General features: G+C 41.3%; 1 protein-coding gene across 1 annotated transcript in view; it reads left to right on the forward strand.

Annotated features, from left to right (window-relative positions):
* The window catches only part of MBTPS2 (membrane bound transcription factor peptidase, site 2), a 40,211-nt gene extending 26,042 nt beyond the window's left edge, over positions 1-14,169 (forward strand). The window contains exons 10-11 of the mRNA XM_058018512.1: positions 6,938-7,013; positions 8,318-14,169. Coding sequence (XP_057874495.1) covers positions 6,938-7,013; positions 8,318-8,540 — 299 coding nt within the window. The 3' untranslated portion in view covers positions 8,541-14,169. The remainder of the gene's footprint in view (positions 1-6,937; positions 7,014-8,317) is intronic.
* The last annotated feature ends 2,583 nt before the right edge of the window (positions 14,170-16,752 follow it).

Genomic DNA, 16,752 nt, shown 5'->3' on the forward strand with positions numbered 1-16,752 from the left:
GTTTTGAAAAGCTCTTTGGTCAACCTAGTCTACAAGTCACTTCCAATTAAAATTGTATCTGTTGTGAATCCTTCTCGATATTTGCCAACACCATCTAGCATGAGTCAACAAAAGAAATGTTATTTCCAGGTCAAAGGATTGTTTAATTAGAGTGGGAAAACAATGACTGTTTTCTCTCACCCAGGCTCATTGCTGTTCACCTCTTCCCAGCAGTGTCTTTGATTATGCCTGTGGAGCATAATTTCTGTAATTCTTTTGTTATTCCTCAGAGGACAGGTTTGACTTCTACCATTAGGTTTGATCCATTACAACCACAAAATTCATTGCTTAATATTACAGTCTCTAAAGGTCAGTCCAGCAACTTCCTGAAGAGTTTCTCTGTGTTTGGAGCTTGCTTCAGCAGCAAGGTTTGGAGTTTAGATCCATGCAGGTGGCTGTCAGTGACAACAGTTTATTGTAACAGGAGGGAAGAAGGGCAATGATCCATTCTCAATGTAGACATAATTTCAGGTTCAGGGTGGTAGTAGCCATTAAGTGTTTGTCAGGAGACAGTCAAGCTTTGAAACTCAAGTTTTGCAGTGTGTGTCTTTTGAAACCTTTGAATACACTGGCTGTCTGAGCCATTTTGCTATTTTGGCTCATGAACAGGAGTTTTGATCAGATGTTCTGATACCAGTCTTCAACTTGACAAGTGGTTTGCATTGGATATCACTTGACCTCTGCATACAGACAAACTGTGTAATGCAAGGTTGTAGAGCAGCCCCGCAGGAACACATCTGGGTGTCTTGGTGAGAGGCAAGCTGAACTTGAGCCAGCAGTGCCCTGGCAGCCAGGAGGGCCACCTGTGTCCTGGGGCCATCAGGAACAGCATTGCCAGCTGGGCAAGGGAGGAGAGGATTGTCCCTCTGCTCTGCACTGGGGCAGCCTCACCTCAGGTGCTGAGGGCAGTTTTGGGCACCACAATATAAGAAAGATATAAAGACATTAGAGTGCATCCAGAGGAGGGCTACAAAGAGGGGGAAGAGTCTAGAATGGAAACTATTTGAGGAGCAGCTGAGATCACTTCCTCAGCCTGGAGGAAACTTCATCATGGTCTACAAACTCATGAGGGGAAGTGGAGGGGCAGGCATTAATCTCTTCTCTTGGTGACCAGTGACAGAACCCCAAGAAATGGCCTGAAACTGTGCCAGGGGAGGTTTAGGTCAGATATCAGGAAAAGGTTCTTCACCCAGAAGGTGGTCAGGCAGTGGAACAGTCTCCCCAGGGAAGCAGTCTTGACAGAGACTGTCAAAACACCAAGCTTGACAGAGTTCAAGCAGCATTTGGACAATGCTCTCAGGCACATGGTGTCTCTCCTGGGATGTCTTGTGCAGGGCCAGGAGTTAGACTTGATGATCTTTGTGAGTCCCTTCCAACTCTGGATATTCTGATACTATACAAATACTTGTGTGAAGACTGTCCCTTTTATTGAGACAAAAAGCCAATCCCTGAAGCTGTTGGTTGTGTTTCTGTCAGTTCAACCCCTACACTGGCAGGCTCACCTTCAGCTTTGTCCAGAGGGCTGGGCCAGCAGGTTTGGGGGTGGAGGGGGCTGTTTCTGTTGTGGCTGGGGCTGGACAGTTCCCACACCTGCTTGAGGGCAGCCAAGAGGGGGCAGGGGAACAGGGACAGCTCAGGGATTAGATGTGTGAGTTTCTTAGGGCTACTGCTGGGCAGGTTCAGGTATACTGGTCTGGCTGTCTGAGTGTGTGATCAGGCGGGCGCGTTCCTGCTGGTCCCCAGAGAGTTGCCTGTGGAGAGAGGAGGTGGCTGAGCTGCGGGTGAGGCACAGGGACTCTCCTCCACAGCAGGGCCCAGAGCTGGCAGGGCTCACTGCTGTGAGTGGAGCTGCTGGCACACCTTGGCAGAGGCATCACCAAGCAGAGGGACTCCTTCAGGCAGGTTCACTGGTCAGCAGGAGGTGCCAATGCATCTCTTGCTTTCTAGAGCAATATTACCCCCACTCTTTCTCATCCTGACTTTGTTTTGCCTCTGCCTGTCGCTCATGAGAGCTGCTCTTATCCAGGCAGGCTCAATTTGAGCAAACACTGGCTCCAGTCCAAGTAGGCCCCCCAAGAGAAGACCCAGAAAATAAGAGGCCAGTTAAAGCTGCCGACAGCTGCAAAAGCCTCAGCAGAGTTTTTCAACCAGCCACTAACTTGCTCCTGCACAGCAGTCTGAGTAGAAGCACTTTGTGGCTGTGAGCTGCCTTTGAGGGAAGCAGGAGCTGTTAGGGGATTGATGACTCACCGTTTTTTCTCACACCAGCAGATTGCGAGAGAGCACACCAGTATCCCAACTGTCATAGCAAGCACGACTAGCACTATGGCTACTGTGCAGGCTGTTCCACGACAGAAAACACTTCCCATGTGGTACTGGCCATTAGGAGCTTCTTTGGTTGTTTCTACAGCCGTTTCTGCAGAGCAGTTCAAAGTGTTAGCCTGTCTGCTGCCTATTTACCACTTGTGAACTTGCAGCATGTTCGATATCACCAGAATGTTCTTCTTTTCCCCCAGTGCTGGTCCTGGAGGCATACTCTGGAGGCATACTCCCACCCATTGGGGATGGTTGTCCCTCTGAACAGGGCTCAAATGATCAGGAGTGGGGGGCATTGCTGCTTGGCCAGTCACTTATTTGGCAAAAACTCATCAGGAAGTTCCACGTGGAATTCTCCCTCTCTGGGCCAGCTCCCACGCCCCAAGGGGATGGAGTCAGGCCTTCAAAAGAGATCCTCTCCCTGTCTGTCTTTTCCCCAGCATGTGCACCCCTTGCAGCCACTCTCAGGTTTCAGGATGTGTTTCCCCATAAGGGACCCCAGCAGGACTGCTCAGTACCTGCATGCTTTTGGTCTGCTTGAGGAGATTCACCAGCTTTCACATTCTTTTTTTTTCTCCAGACTTTGGTAGTACTGCCAAAAAGCAGATACAGGTAGAGCCTCAGCATGGCACAGGCACTGAGGATATAGGAGGATGAGGAGGTTCCCTCTATCTTCCTTGCCCAATATACAAGTCAGAACACTAATGTGGACCTCAGCTCATGAGAGTGATCCTGCCTGGGGCTACTTTGGTAGCTTTGGTCACCTAGGTACTCAGGACAAGCTCTGGGATGGAGCTGCAGGGGAAGCGGTAAATGTACTTTTTTCTAGCTAACTTACCTGTGGGATTATGCATATGCTTGGTGGCTGCAGATTTCTGTGAGCCATCAGCCTCAGCATCTTAAAGAAAATTGCTCATTAGTAAGCTATTGACACATTAGTGATAATTGTTCTTTTAAAAGAAGGGACATTGAGAACTTACATGGTCCAAGCTCGCCCAAGGGCTCCAAACCATCTTTCCTCCAAGCTGCCAGAGAATCTGCTAGAGAATCAGCTAGAAGCAAACACAGAGAAGTGTTTCCATTGTGTGTTGGGATCTTCTGCTCTTATGTACAGAAGCCCTGGATGGGGGTCAGGTAACAACGTGGGAGCCAGATGTCAGTGGATTGCCAGAGCTGCAGAGGACCTGGGGACCTCTGAGCTGGCAGTTCAACACTCTTCAAGCACAATGTGCAGCCCCCCTGCAGGAGAGATGAACCCTTGGGACTCTCTTAACAGGAGAGTGCTCACACAGAGGAAACCCTCACTAAAGCACTGGAGGGAAGACCCCACTAGCCCATGAAAGGCTGGACCAGTGCTGGCAGCTTACCCGCTTCCTGTGATTTCTGTGGAGCATAGTTGGCAGCCCGAGAATGCAGGACCATCAAGAGAACAAGGAGGGAGAGGAAAAGACGCTGGACGAGGGCCATGGTCCCCCTTCCGCCACACTGCTGCTGCTGCAGTTGGGGTTGGGGGCTGAGCAGTTGGTTGTTATGGCCAGTGCAGTGCCATGGAGTTCTGTGACCTCATGGTCTTCTGCAGCCAGGGCAGGGCTGTGTGGGGGTGGAACTTGGGGTGCTCCTGGGAAGCTGCCCTCCCAAGCAGGGAAGCACATCCCATAGGGCAGCTCCATCCAAGGGCTGGGACACGGCCTTCCCACTGCAAAATCAAGTACACCTTCTACAAGTCTGCAGACAATGCCAAGCTGAGTGGTACAGTTGGCACACCTGAAGGATGGGAAGTCATCCAATGGGACCTGAACAAACTTGAACCCTCATGAGGTTCAATAAGACCAAGTTCAAGATCTTGCACCTGCTCTGGGGCAATCCCCTGTATCAAGCTGCAGAAGGCTGTAGTGTCTGCTTGGTTAACAATAATTTTTAAAATAAGACTAAAAGAGTATTTTAATAAAATATTGCATTTAGTTGAGTAATTCTGTATGTAGAATAGGTAAAAGAAAAAAAAATGTATCTTTGGGGCTTTTTTGTGGTTCAACTATTTTTTTATTTGATACTAAAAACTGCTCAAAAACCACGTAGAATGTTTCAAAGAACTTCCCAGTTGTATCTCTGATAATCAGTAGCTTATCATACAGGCTTTCTTCTAGAAAGAGATTAGATACAATGAAGAAATTTTTCACTAAAGCGGTGAGGCACTGAAACATGTTGCCCATAGAAATGGTGGCTGCCCCATCCCTGGTAGTGTTCAAGGCAAGGCTGGATGGGGTTTTGAGCAACCTGGTCTAGTAGATGCTCCTGCCGGTGCTAGGGAGGTTGGAACAGAATGATGTTTAAGGTCCCTTCCTACCCAAATCATTCTGTGATTCTGTGATTGACTTGACTTTCTGACTTTCTGAGCTGGGTAGTATCCAGGATTTCTGTCTGTTGTGGTCTTCACTCTGTCATCCAACAGACTTATTTTCTCTCAGTTCCCCTAAGTCAAAGGTCAGTCTTAAGCTTTGAGCAAAAACATGACTTTCAAGCACACTGGCAGTTTGGATACTGAATAGCTCTCTGCTTGCTGCCACACCAAGCCCATTCTTTTTTTGGTTCTCCTTGCTGTCCATATCTTTCCAACCCATGGTGTGTTTGTTGGCTGGACCTCTCAGAAGAGCATCTATTAACAGAAGAAAATGTCTATGTGGCTGAATGGACAATATTCTCTGCCTTATGTGACTTTAGAACTGCTTTCCCCTGTCTTTGTTACTGTGTCCTTGAATTCTTTAGTGAACCTGAAGAAATCTGATCTCACTCTTAAGGAAGACATACTTAGCAGTACTTTTGGTATGTTATGTTCCCAGTGTTCTCTTAGCCTATGGTTAAAATTTCTCCAAGGGTGGGTTAAACTGTCCTTGGAAGTTCCTTTCCCAAGGGGTGTTTATATTGAGTGGATTTGAACTCTTGCCTTCAAATATCTCTCTGTGAGGTATATATTTCTTATGGTTATAACTATTCTCCACATAGGTAGGGAAAATTCAGGCCATTGTGGCTGGCAACTCACATCTGAAGTCATTCTTTAAAGACAGAGAGTATTGGTGATACTCTGCAAGTTTATTCTCAAGGTGGTTTTCTAATTCTGCATTAATTTACCCTAACCTCTTCCTTCTAGGGATAAGAGCCTGCTGTGCCTTCCTTTTAGTAGGAAAGGCATTCTTCTTGCAGCTATCACAGAATGGTTCTCAAATGGTCCCTTGTGCTGGGAGACCCTGAATGGGTGGAACATCCCTGTACTAACATAGTGCCTTCTGGCAGGTCTCAAACTACTGCAATTGCCCTGAAGAATGTCTCAGAAACATTTGACATGCAGTCTACTGAAGGTTCATGTACACCTTCAAAGAACAGTGTGCAGAGTAATATTCAAGATTATGTGATCCTTGACACTGCAATTTTCCAGTCACTATTTTTATGGATGCCAAGTCCCACCTCCCAGGTTTTTGAGTTGCACCAAGATATATCTTGAAGTCACTTATCATCTGAACAGAAGAGAAGCTACTTATGTACTGACTATGATGCCCTGTGAAGGCTGATCTAGAACAGAGGCTAGACAGAGTTAAAGAATAAAGTAGGGATTTATTAAAAGGCCTCAATGGATACACCTTGGGCAGTACAAGAGCCCAGCCAGGACTACAACCAAGATGAACCTAAAAGGGTCACATAATGGATGACAGGTCACAAGGTCTCTCACTTTTATGAGTTCTGGTCCATTGGCATATTGGAGTTAATTGTCCAATTATAGCTTTAGATTATGAAGTCCTATACTGCTTGTTTTTCTCTCTTCATTCCACCATTGGTTATGCTCTTGGGCCTGAAATTTGGGTCTGTTGTCCTTGGTCCCCAGCTAGAGAAGGAATTGTTTTGTCTACCTACTCTGTGAAGAGAGCTTACTATCCCCTGATATGAACCCTAGACCCAGACCCGTACACTAAAGCAGTACAGAATTTGAAAAATATAAAAGCTAAAACCTGAGGCATCAGCTAACTGGTGGTGTGTGATGCAGCTGTGAATCCCCTTGTAGCCTTTGCTTTCTCAGAGGGACTTTGGAATTCTGCTCTCCATCTCCCCCTCTGCTGGTACACTGTGAGCTTGGCCTCATGGGCTGGGGGGATCTTCTGCAGGTACTGCTAGAGAAAATTTTTTCTGGCCAAAAAATACACTCACTATGTGCACCCACTGTATGCATGTGGACTGCATATGTTGAAAAAGTCTGGTAACTATAATGTCTTTTCTTTGAAAAATACTGGAGTCATACAGTTGGGTCTTTATGACTAAGGATGCCTCTGAAAATATGTACTTTAGATCTAGTTTTACTGAAATGCTGATTGTGCTTTGTGTAGTGACTTTACTGTGACAGTGGACACATTTAAGAAAAATATAATAGCTGCACTCTTGTAAAAACAAAAAAACCTAATCAAACCCTTATTGAGATTGATTATTTGTCCTGGAAGAGGGTCATTTCACATGTGATTTTTCTGAAAAATTGTAATCTAAAATTCATAATTTTATAACCCTGGAATGACTTTTCCTGCTTTGTGTATTTTCATTTCAGTAAGTCTCAGCAGTTTTGTACCACGACAAAACTTTCTAAGTATCGATCTGCCTGTGGTGATAGAGACATTTTGCAAGTATCCTTTGAAGTATGCTTGTTCTTTTAAGGTAAGAAGGGAGCTGTTCAGAATTCAGTGACCTAAAAGCTTCAGTTGGATGTCATTTTAGACAGGATGCCCTAAAATATTTCTGTAGAGATTTGACATCTTTATCCCATCTCTGCATTGATTATTGTCCATGTGCCAAGCTAAAAATGAAATCTCTCACTTTCTTGTGCTTAAGAGCATATTTTTGGTCAGTGTTTTTTTTAACTCTTGAGGGTGAGCCTTAACAGATGTGACAAGAAAGCCAAAGTAAGCCTGAATTTAAGTCAGGAAAAAAGCTATGTGCTTGCTAGCTTTGCAATATCAGAGTTTTATTATTTTTGTGTCATTATACTGAACTAAATAAGAGGATATGGCAGTTTTGTTTTTTTCTTCAAAAGAAAATAGAATAGCTGTTCAAAAAACAGGATAATTCAATTAACTCTTGCTTATTAATGAACAAGATTATATATATACACATACTTATAGATTAGTAGACTTGAATGTGGGTAATCTAGGAATCCTTAGCCTTAGGAACTGAAATGTTTATGTATGGCCATAGAATAACTAAACTGTATAGTTCAGTTTGATAAAAGTCCATAGAAGCAGAGGAAAGGTACCACATAAGCTGCTGTTTTCTGAGAGCACATCAAGGTTCACTCTGCCCCAGCTGCTTTCTGGCTGTGTTCTTGCCAGGCTGTTCAGGATGGAGGTGGGTACTGCAGTTAGCAAGCCTTTAACCAGCAGTGAAAATTGCCTGCCCGTGCCTCATTCCCACGTGCACACACATGTACAGAAATCCACTCAGCTTTTCTGGCCAACAGGTAGGTAAGAGAGATAGGTCAGATTTCTGATGATATTCTAGTCATTTACTAGGGAGTGTTTTGGAAAATATTCCTAATCATGATTTCATACTTGGGTCTAGAATACCTTCTTAGTTCAGGCATGGCATCAGAGCTATAAACTTCCTCCAAAACCACACAAAGCAATCAAAGAAGATGGTGGTTTTGCTGTCTCCTGCTTTCACTCAAGTTGTGAGGAGTGCAGGTTTAAGTATCCCAACTTAGCTCTTAAAAAACAAAACAAAATCTGTAAAGGCAATTCCCTGAGTGGGTATGTTATGGCATAAAACTAATTTTACTCATATAATTTCTGTGAAAAAGAATGGTAGCTAGAAAAATAATCTTTTCATGTCACTTTCTGAATACTAGAAATACAATACATATATCTCTATTTTTTATTATTGTTTTTTAGCATTTTCTCAGATACTTTCAATGAACCTTAACTAATTCAACCAGGTACCTCATCTCACTATCAGGAGCACTGGCAGTTATCAATGCTGTGCCCTGCTTCGCTTTGGATGGTCAGTGGATATTAAATTCCTTCCTGGAAGCCACACTGAGCTCCCTAATTGTAGAAAAACAAAACAGAGAGCTTGTTGGCTTTTTGATTTTGCTTGCTGGGAGTGCACTTTTGGCTGCCAATGTTGCACTGGGACTTTGGATGGTGACGGCGCGATAGAACATCGGATATTCTTCCATCAGTTCTCAAAGTACACAGAAATAATGAATACATTACATTTCAAAATGTGTCCAGTACTGAGATTGAAATAATTCCCTTAATATGACACCGAAAGAACAATCAACTGCTGGTTGCTGTTTTAATTTAAAACTTTATAACACCATGCCTGTGGTCATGGGAAATGTAGTAGGAAAAAGTAGGGGCCTTTTTATTTACTCTTTAAGCTCTGTATTTATTCTGGAGAAATTTCATTTTAAGATTTCATAGGAAAAAATCAGACTTCATTAATTCAGATCTCAAAATAAGGGAATTATTTTGCCTCAAACATTTGTAAAGTGGGAGAAAAAACCAGTTTTGTTTTATAATTTAAATAATTGTCTGTGTAGGCTTTGATAATTTCTTAATCAGCATAGTCTTCAGTGGCTTGTTTTGGTTTTTTTTTTTAGTCTGGTATTCTACCAAACTGGATTTTAAGAAGCCCTAAAGTCTGTTTTCAAAATGGGGAAAAGCTAGGTAAATGCTTACCATGTGTTAATGGGGAGAGAGCAGCCATTTGGGTTAATGGCTTTCCTTTCCACCTGGCCAAAATGACTGGAGGAATGTTGTCCTCAGGATGTAGATGAGAGGTGCCAATGTCTGCTAAAAATGAAGCATGTGGGGGGATAACAAAGCCCACAAGCCCACATGTTCGTGTTGCTTACACTTTCAGTTGTATGTTATCAAACACAGCTGAAGTTTTTTTAAAGGCAATATTTGTCAGCAATAGCTACAAGATAACTGAAATTTAGTTTCTGAGTGCTGAAGTATGCTGTGCACAGTTTTCCTAAGTGATATGTAATGTTTGTGGTGTTTTACTCAGAAAATAATACTGTATTCTACCTGTTCACAGTTGAAAGTGAAACCTGTTGTTTTTATGGTGTCTATCTTCTAATGCTATGCATGCAATATGTACAGTAACTCACTGATGGTTTTCTGTATTTCAAAGGGTAATTTTCCTTTGCTAGGATTCATTCTGTTCAAAGATAGCTAACAAAGATATTTAGCTTGTCTTAGACATGAATTATTTAGAGGAAGAATATGATTGAGACTTGTACTATTTAAACATTTGCTTTGCTTTCTGAGATGAATACAGACCATTTCCTTGTTCTTAAATCAACAGTGGAAGGATAGTCAGTGTTTTACTGACTGGAGTATGTCTGATGTGCTTTGAAGTTCTTTAGGTTTGCAATGTTTTGTACCCAATAGGATTATATATTTCATGTCTTTTCCTCCTGTGATATATTGCCTAGTTTATCTAAACCAGGTTCAGTCAGAGCCTTGCCTCAATATAGGCTGATGTCTAAACAAAAATGCTCTGGTTTGGGAGCCTAAATATTTGGAATAGAAAATTTTAGAAAAATACCCTGCAACTTCTGCCTCATACAGTGTTCCCCATAGGAACTGCTGCAGCTCAGAGTTCCTTTACAGAATGGCCTTTCCACCAGGAACTGAAGTGGAACCAAAGCTCACAGATCCTGGCTTGCAGGGAGCACTGAAACATCCAGGACCAGGTAAAATAGATTCTTTTGGCACTTGAGGTGAAAGCCTGGATATTTTCAAAGGGGGCTGAGCCCAATTCCTGGTGTTGCTGCACAAATTTATAACTCTATGATGTTTGCATTTGCCCACTGATGTGTACTTTTGCACAGTAACTTTCACACTTCAGATGCACTCCTTTCCTACAATGATGCAAGCAGTAATGATTAAATAAACCATGTTTATTTCTTTGTTGTTGGCTAGTTTGCATCCACTTCCAGCACTGCCACAGGCTGGGTGGCCCCTTGAAGTTCACCTCTGTGGGGTGGCTGGCCTGTGCCTCTCCTTTTCAGTCATTTCAACCCAGGCAAACTGGGACAGGTCCTTGTAGGAGAGAGTGAACCCTTCAGTCCAGTGTGAGCTGGCCCCTTTGGGGACCATTAAAAGTAAAACAAAGTGCAAGAAAGGAAAAGCAAACTACACTCGTTAAGTCTAACTTGTCATCACTCCTGGAAACACAGAGAGGATTCAGGGTAGCAGATGGGCCACTCTGCCATCCCTCAGTGGGCAGGAGGACAGGAGCAGCCTGGTCCTTGCACAAGGCCTGGCTCTGAGACTGTTCCAGACTGCCCTCTCACCTCAGTGGCTGTTTACTGACCTGAGCTCTTCCTTTCAGTGGCTCTATAACACTTTCCTCTGTATCATCCAATCTACAGTGCAAAATAATTTGGACTTAGAAGCTTTAATGTAGTTTAGTAAGACAGGATATTGACTTTCAAAACATGTCAAGTTTGATATTTATTTATTCATGTTGACTACAATGGCTTGGAACAATCCTTTAGCATAGTGCCTCTCATGGAAATGTAGGCAACAGATTTGGGAAAACCCAAAGCTTCTGAATTGGCATGCACAAATTTCATCTGCTATAATGAGGCTGGCTGGCTGTTCCTGGTTATTTAGTGTGTTACCAAAACATGAAGTTTTATCAAATGAAGCAAAAGCCAGTGTACTTTACACAGTCAGTGAAAGCCACAGTTCTACTGAGTAGAACTTCAGTCTGTGTCTGACCTCATGAGGAAGAAGAGGGTGGAGAAGCCATTGGTCATGGCTTTAGCAAAACAAACCCACTAGTGCCCTGTAAAGACCCTAGATACCATGTATGGAAGAGAGAGGACTAGAAGTGCTTAAAAATAATTCATGAGTCCATTCCTCCACATGCTAAAATTTGACTGAGTAAGGGTTGATTTAGGTATGTACAGGATCTTTACATAAAGACTTTAGGCAAACTGAGTATGAATGGTGACCCAGCACATCTTAGATTAGTGTAGACAAAAGTAATAGTCAGGTTGGACTACTCTCTTAAGAAGAAGTTGTTCAGTGGGTCCATTTCATTCTCTATAATCCTGACATATGGATTACATTCTGATAAGCATGTGCCATATGTACACTCACTGGGATGATTTTTCCTTGGGTTTTAGTCATTTATTTAGCAAGAGAAAACACAAAAGTACAGAGTGATTTTTGTGTGTTGGATTTTTACATCAGTATTTCTGATGTGTGTTTTGTTTTTGTAAAATTAGAAAGTCCTTAAATTAAATCCTTCTACATCTTATTCTAATTAGCCCCTCAGAATCTTTACTACAGAATCCATCAATATAATTTTAGGGCATATTGACTGGACTATAAAACACAGCACTCTTAAAGATTGGATGGCTGCTATTATTTATGTATATACTATGCATTTTAAATCTGTATCAGATGGAAAAAGTAATGTCTAATATTCAGAAATGTTATACTTAGCTTTTGTTTGAAAATTTCCAGAAGAATTCCATAATTATAATCATTGTTCTACTTTTTTTAAATGAAGTTGTTTTTTTTATATCAGCAAATATTTACATAGCATTTTCTGATAGTGCATGATATGACATGAAAATGGCAAACTCCTTAGCATGGGGGACGTTACATGCTCTTTGCTAACTTGGGAATTTAAAAACAGCTTGCTTCTGTACAAATTAAATTATAGAGGCTTCTGTAGAAAAAGTATAGGCAAACTTGCAGATTAGTCATCCCAAATTATGAGCCACGGTGGAAAATGTGTTAACTCATCCTTTTTATTTAGAATGAAACAACCATGTTATTAGTTTCTGTGACAACCATGTTAATAGTTAATGTGATAATTTTACATTTGTGGATATGTGTGTACACATACATTTGTGTAACAGATACACACATAGCCATAGGGTGGATTAGTGCTTTTTTAGGGATAGCTTACAGCAATCCTCCATATCCTGCAATGTAGGCTTTTGTTTTTCTTTTTCCACCTCTCTGTGAATTCTCTCTATGGTTTTCTCTGGATTTAAAAAGAGAAACTTATGTTTTCTTCCCAAAAGCAATTCTTAACTTCTTTATTAACAGAAGACAAGTGATGGGTTCATGATGTAACCACAGCTGCATGAGTTTTGTTCAGCTGATGTTTAAAGCATGTTTTTTATTTCTGTGAAGCCTCAGCTACAAGCATGGTAAACACAGATTTTTCAGGGCAACTAAAAAAGGTCAGCCTTCACTCTTTACTGCTGCTGTTTGTGCTGTTCTGGAGAAATGGGATGAACAAGGCTCTGTAGAGCATAGTGAAGAAATAAAGTTTTCAGGACAGAACTCTCCATGGCAGTCAGGGTGTTTCAGCTTTCTTTTAATGAGGATATGTTTTCTTCAGTTTAGCACATCAGCAATCCCAGCATTCCCATACTTCCCATACATTTTACGTGATGCCAAAGGGTGACCTGTAGGAATATTTTTTAAATAAATTATGTATGTTTTACAAATTCAGAGCTTTCATACACATCTGGATATCACTAATGACCGATGAAGAAGGCTTATAAAGGTTTATATAGCCTTGTCTGTATTTAACTGTTTTTAAAATATGTCAGTTAAACTCTAGATATAAGTACTTATTTGTAAAATATGCTTTCTGTACACCTGCATTCAGACCAATTTCCACAACCAGTCTTGCCTCAGCTTTGTTCTTGTAATTTTGTGAGTAAGGTATCTTGAACCTTAACACAGGTAAGACCCAATATTGGCAAATATTTTATACCCTCTTGATCCTGAATTTCATGTGACATGTTCTGTTGATTAGTTATTTAATGTGACTGAGTTACCTGGGATACACACCCTGCACAGTGCAGCATTTGGGAGCATTGCACTGGGGACTGCCACAAAACAGCAGCTCTGTGACTCCCGGGCCTTGGGCTCATCCACTCCATCATGTGAAGAGCAGATGGCAGCGTTTAAGGGCAGTGAAGGACTTGAGTTCATGGCAGCTTTATGAAACTTTCACACTGCTGACCTGGTGTGAAAGGACAGGAACAAAGAGCAGGATATGACACTGCAATTCCTTTCATTCCATTTACATTGCCATGAAACCCGAAAAGAACTTGTAATTAACATTTCAGAGCAGGAAGATATGTTTTCCAGCCTTTCACTGAATCATTCAGTGACCGGTGGTCAAACTTTTTTCTTAACACTTTGTCATTCCTTCAATAAATATGTGCTGATAAGTAGCATGAGTAGTTGAAGCATATTTTGTAAAATGGACTTGGGTATTTCTCACCTCTGGATGTTCATCCTGGGATGGTTTTTGTAGCATCATAGTATAATTGATCTTCATTGATACTGGTTGAAAGTTTGGAGGCTATTTCCAAGCCTATTTGGAAAATCTATTTCCAAGTTGTTTGTTAATATTTTAAATTCATCTTTTCCTTACATTACTTTGTTTTTAAATTGCATATACTCAGTTGATCTTATCTGAAGCCTGTCAATGGAATATGTATTGTTTAAAAATTCACTGTGGGATTTTTTTTTCCTTCTACATGGCCTTATTTTTCACGCTGACTCACAGCTGTGGAATGTTAGATTTCTAGACCCTTTGTTCCCACTATGCATTGTTCATGATCATGGGTTTTTTAAAAAACAGGAAAAAAAGAAAGCTTCATTTTGAAAATGTCAGCTAACAAATATATGGAACACTGAATAATGTATTGTGGTTTTGTTTTGCTTTTTCTCTATTTAATTAACCAAACAATAAGTATTGTTTTCTATGTATGATAAATGTATCCTGCAAATAAATTCATTGTCTGATTGTTGATGTGCTTAAGTCTGTTTTTAAAAATAAGGTAGAGTGACATAATTCCTTACTAGTGGTAATTGCCATATTCTGTCATATATTCTGTTCTCTTCATACGTGATGCATATATTCTCTCTGGGTACCAACAAGATACACCATCCTTTTCAGTATCTGACCACCTAAAAATAATAACTATAACTTTACTGTCCCTTATTTATCAGCTTATCACAGTAAGTAGTAGTTGAAATATTGCATGCTGGATGTCATGGTCAAGGTAAGCAAAACCACTGCTCTGGCCAGTCCTGTGTGAAGAACTTAGAACGTCAGCTCTTCCAAGGTGAACTCACATAGGACAACCTCTGATTTGTTTATCCAGGCCAGCCCAGAGCTGGGCACATCCCCTGGGTCTGGACAGGTTTCCTTGGATGTCCAGGTGGTGTCTGGGCTGTGCTGGCACCCAGCTCCATGTGGGAGGGAAGTGTGGTTGCTGTTCCTTGAGCAAGCTCATCTGGAGCCAGCCAGGTTATTTGTTCTGAGAACTGAGCCAGCCTTTGTTGCCTATTGGACACACTGTTACTTTATACAAGCAGAGCTGTTTCAGCAATTGTGCCTTTGTTCCCAGATAAAAGATTGCCATGACAAATGGACACAAAGCACAGATTGGACACATTGGTAGGATTTCCCAGATAGGTTGCTATGCAGTTTTTACAATTTTCTGAATTGCATTTCTCTGGCATGAGGAGATGAGATCCCTTTCCTCCTACCCATGTTAAAGCTAGATACAATAGCATTTTTTTTCTGAAGCATGTAAGCTTTTAGGAGAGTTCTGAGGTTTTTCAGTTGGTTTTGCAAAGCTTTTCCTTTATTGTGATGAGGTCGGTTCCTCTTGTAATCTGGAAAAACAATCAATTATATCCTAATGTCATCCTGAGGAATGTTGCCTTATTCACTAATGTAATTTCAGGGTAAAATTTAAAAAGAAACCCTGTATCTACAAGTCTTATTGCTGGTAACTTTATAAAGAAAGCTAAATATAATTCTTCCTGTGATCATACCAGTTTGAACCACCAAGCAGAAGCATTCATAAGTATCTGCAGTAGATCTGTATGCACTGAACTCAAATATTTTTAAAGTATTTTTATGATCTTCTGATGTGACCTACACAATAAAATAAAATTTAAGGTTTGATTCTAATCTTATGGTGGTAAACAGATAATTCACAACATTTATGAGGACTTAGCTGATAAATGTCTTGTAGCTGGACCAAAATTTCCCCCTTTTTTTTACCTCAGAGAGATGTGGGTCTGATGTTTGCTTTCATACTTTTAAGGCTCTGCTGTTGTTGAAATATAGTTGGATATTAATACCAATTATCTAGCATATTATTTACATCTATGATTAGTTCTACCTCTTTTTAATTCTTTGCAAGTATTTTAGTGGCTGCATTCTATATCACTGCCACTTCTGCCTGTCTTGAAAACACATGGTCCTACATCCTTTTTTATTTCCCCCTCAAAGCAATTTTCCAAACTGAAAATAAATACTTTTTTCCCTTTTTTTCTTTTTAATGTCATCCTTTTAACTTGCTATTTCATTACAAAAGTTCCTGTCCTTTTACCTTTTATGGCTCTTTGAGGACATCTATTAAAATATTACCGGATATTTTTTTTTTATTTCCCCAAACCGACTGAATATGATTCAGTTGCCCACGCAGGCATCTGTTGTGGTCTGAGATATCCTAAGGTGTTCTTAGGTTAAAAATCTGACTTGAAAGAACATTTTGAAACTCATCCCCCACTTGTCTCCTTTTGTCTCCTGGTGGATGAGTCCCAGGGTTTCTGAGATCTCCACATGGGGCTTCCAGATGTGGGTGAGACCCTACAGGAGATCAAAGACATTCTGGACCAGCTGCTGGATACTTGGAGAGGTACCTGAAGGCATTTTGTATCACACCAGATGCTTGCACGTGGGCAACAAATCAAGCCAAACAGATTCCTTTCCTTCCTTGCATTTTTTTTCTTTTTGGCTTATGAATTACAGTAGACTATGAGGCTTTTTGAGCAAGTATATCTGACATAAAATTCATCTAAGCTTTTCTGTTTATGCAGGGCAGTGTGATCCAGACTGTTACAAATGTCAGGCTGGCAGAATACATTTATTCTCCTCCTGCACTCACCTGAGGCCTGGAAGCAGCAGAAATTAGTGCTGCTGCCTCACCTACAGCAAGGAAAAGGAAGGCTGATGTTATGAGGAAAGTCCCATCAGTCTCAGGCTGTGGAGGCACCAGGTAGAGACAAGGCATTGAGGGGGCTGTGATCATCTCTGCCAAGTGCCACAACTGTGCATTTGACTGGATTTAACTTGCAGGAGAAAAGAAGGGAGACTTATAATTAAAAATATGATAAAGTCAGGGAAGGCAGTGATAGGTGTTTTTTTCATTTACAGAATCCTTAATAACTCCACAGTAAGCATTTTTACTGCTTTTTTTTTTTTTTCCATTGAAGCCTTCATAGAGCTGAACTGCAACTAGAACTAACTTCAGTCATTGGTAGAAACACATTGGTAGCAGGATCA

Source organism: Melospiza georgiana, chromosome 2 (genome assembly GCF_028018845.1).
Source record: "Melospiza georgiana isolate bMelGeo1 chromosome 2, bMelGeo1.pri, whole genome shotgun sequence".
NCBI lineage: Eukaryota > Metazoa > Chordata > Aves > Passeriformes > Passerellidae > Melospiza > Melospiza georgiana.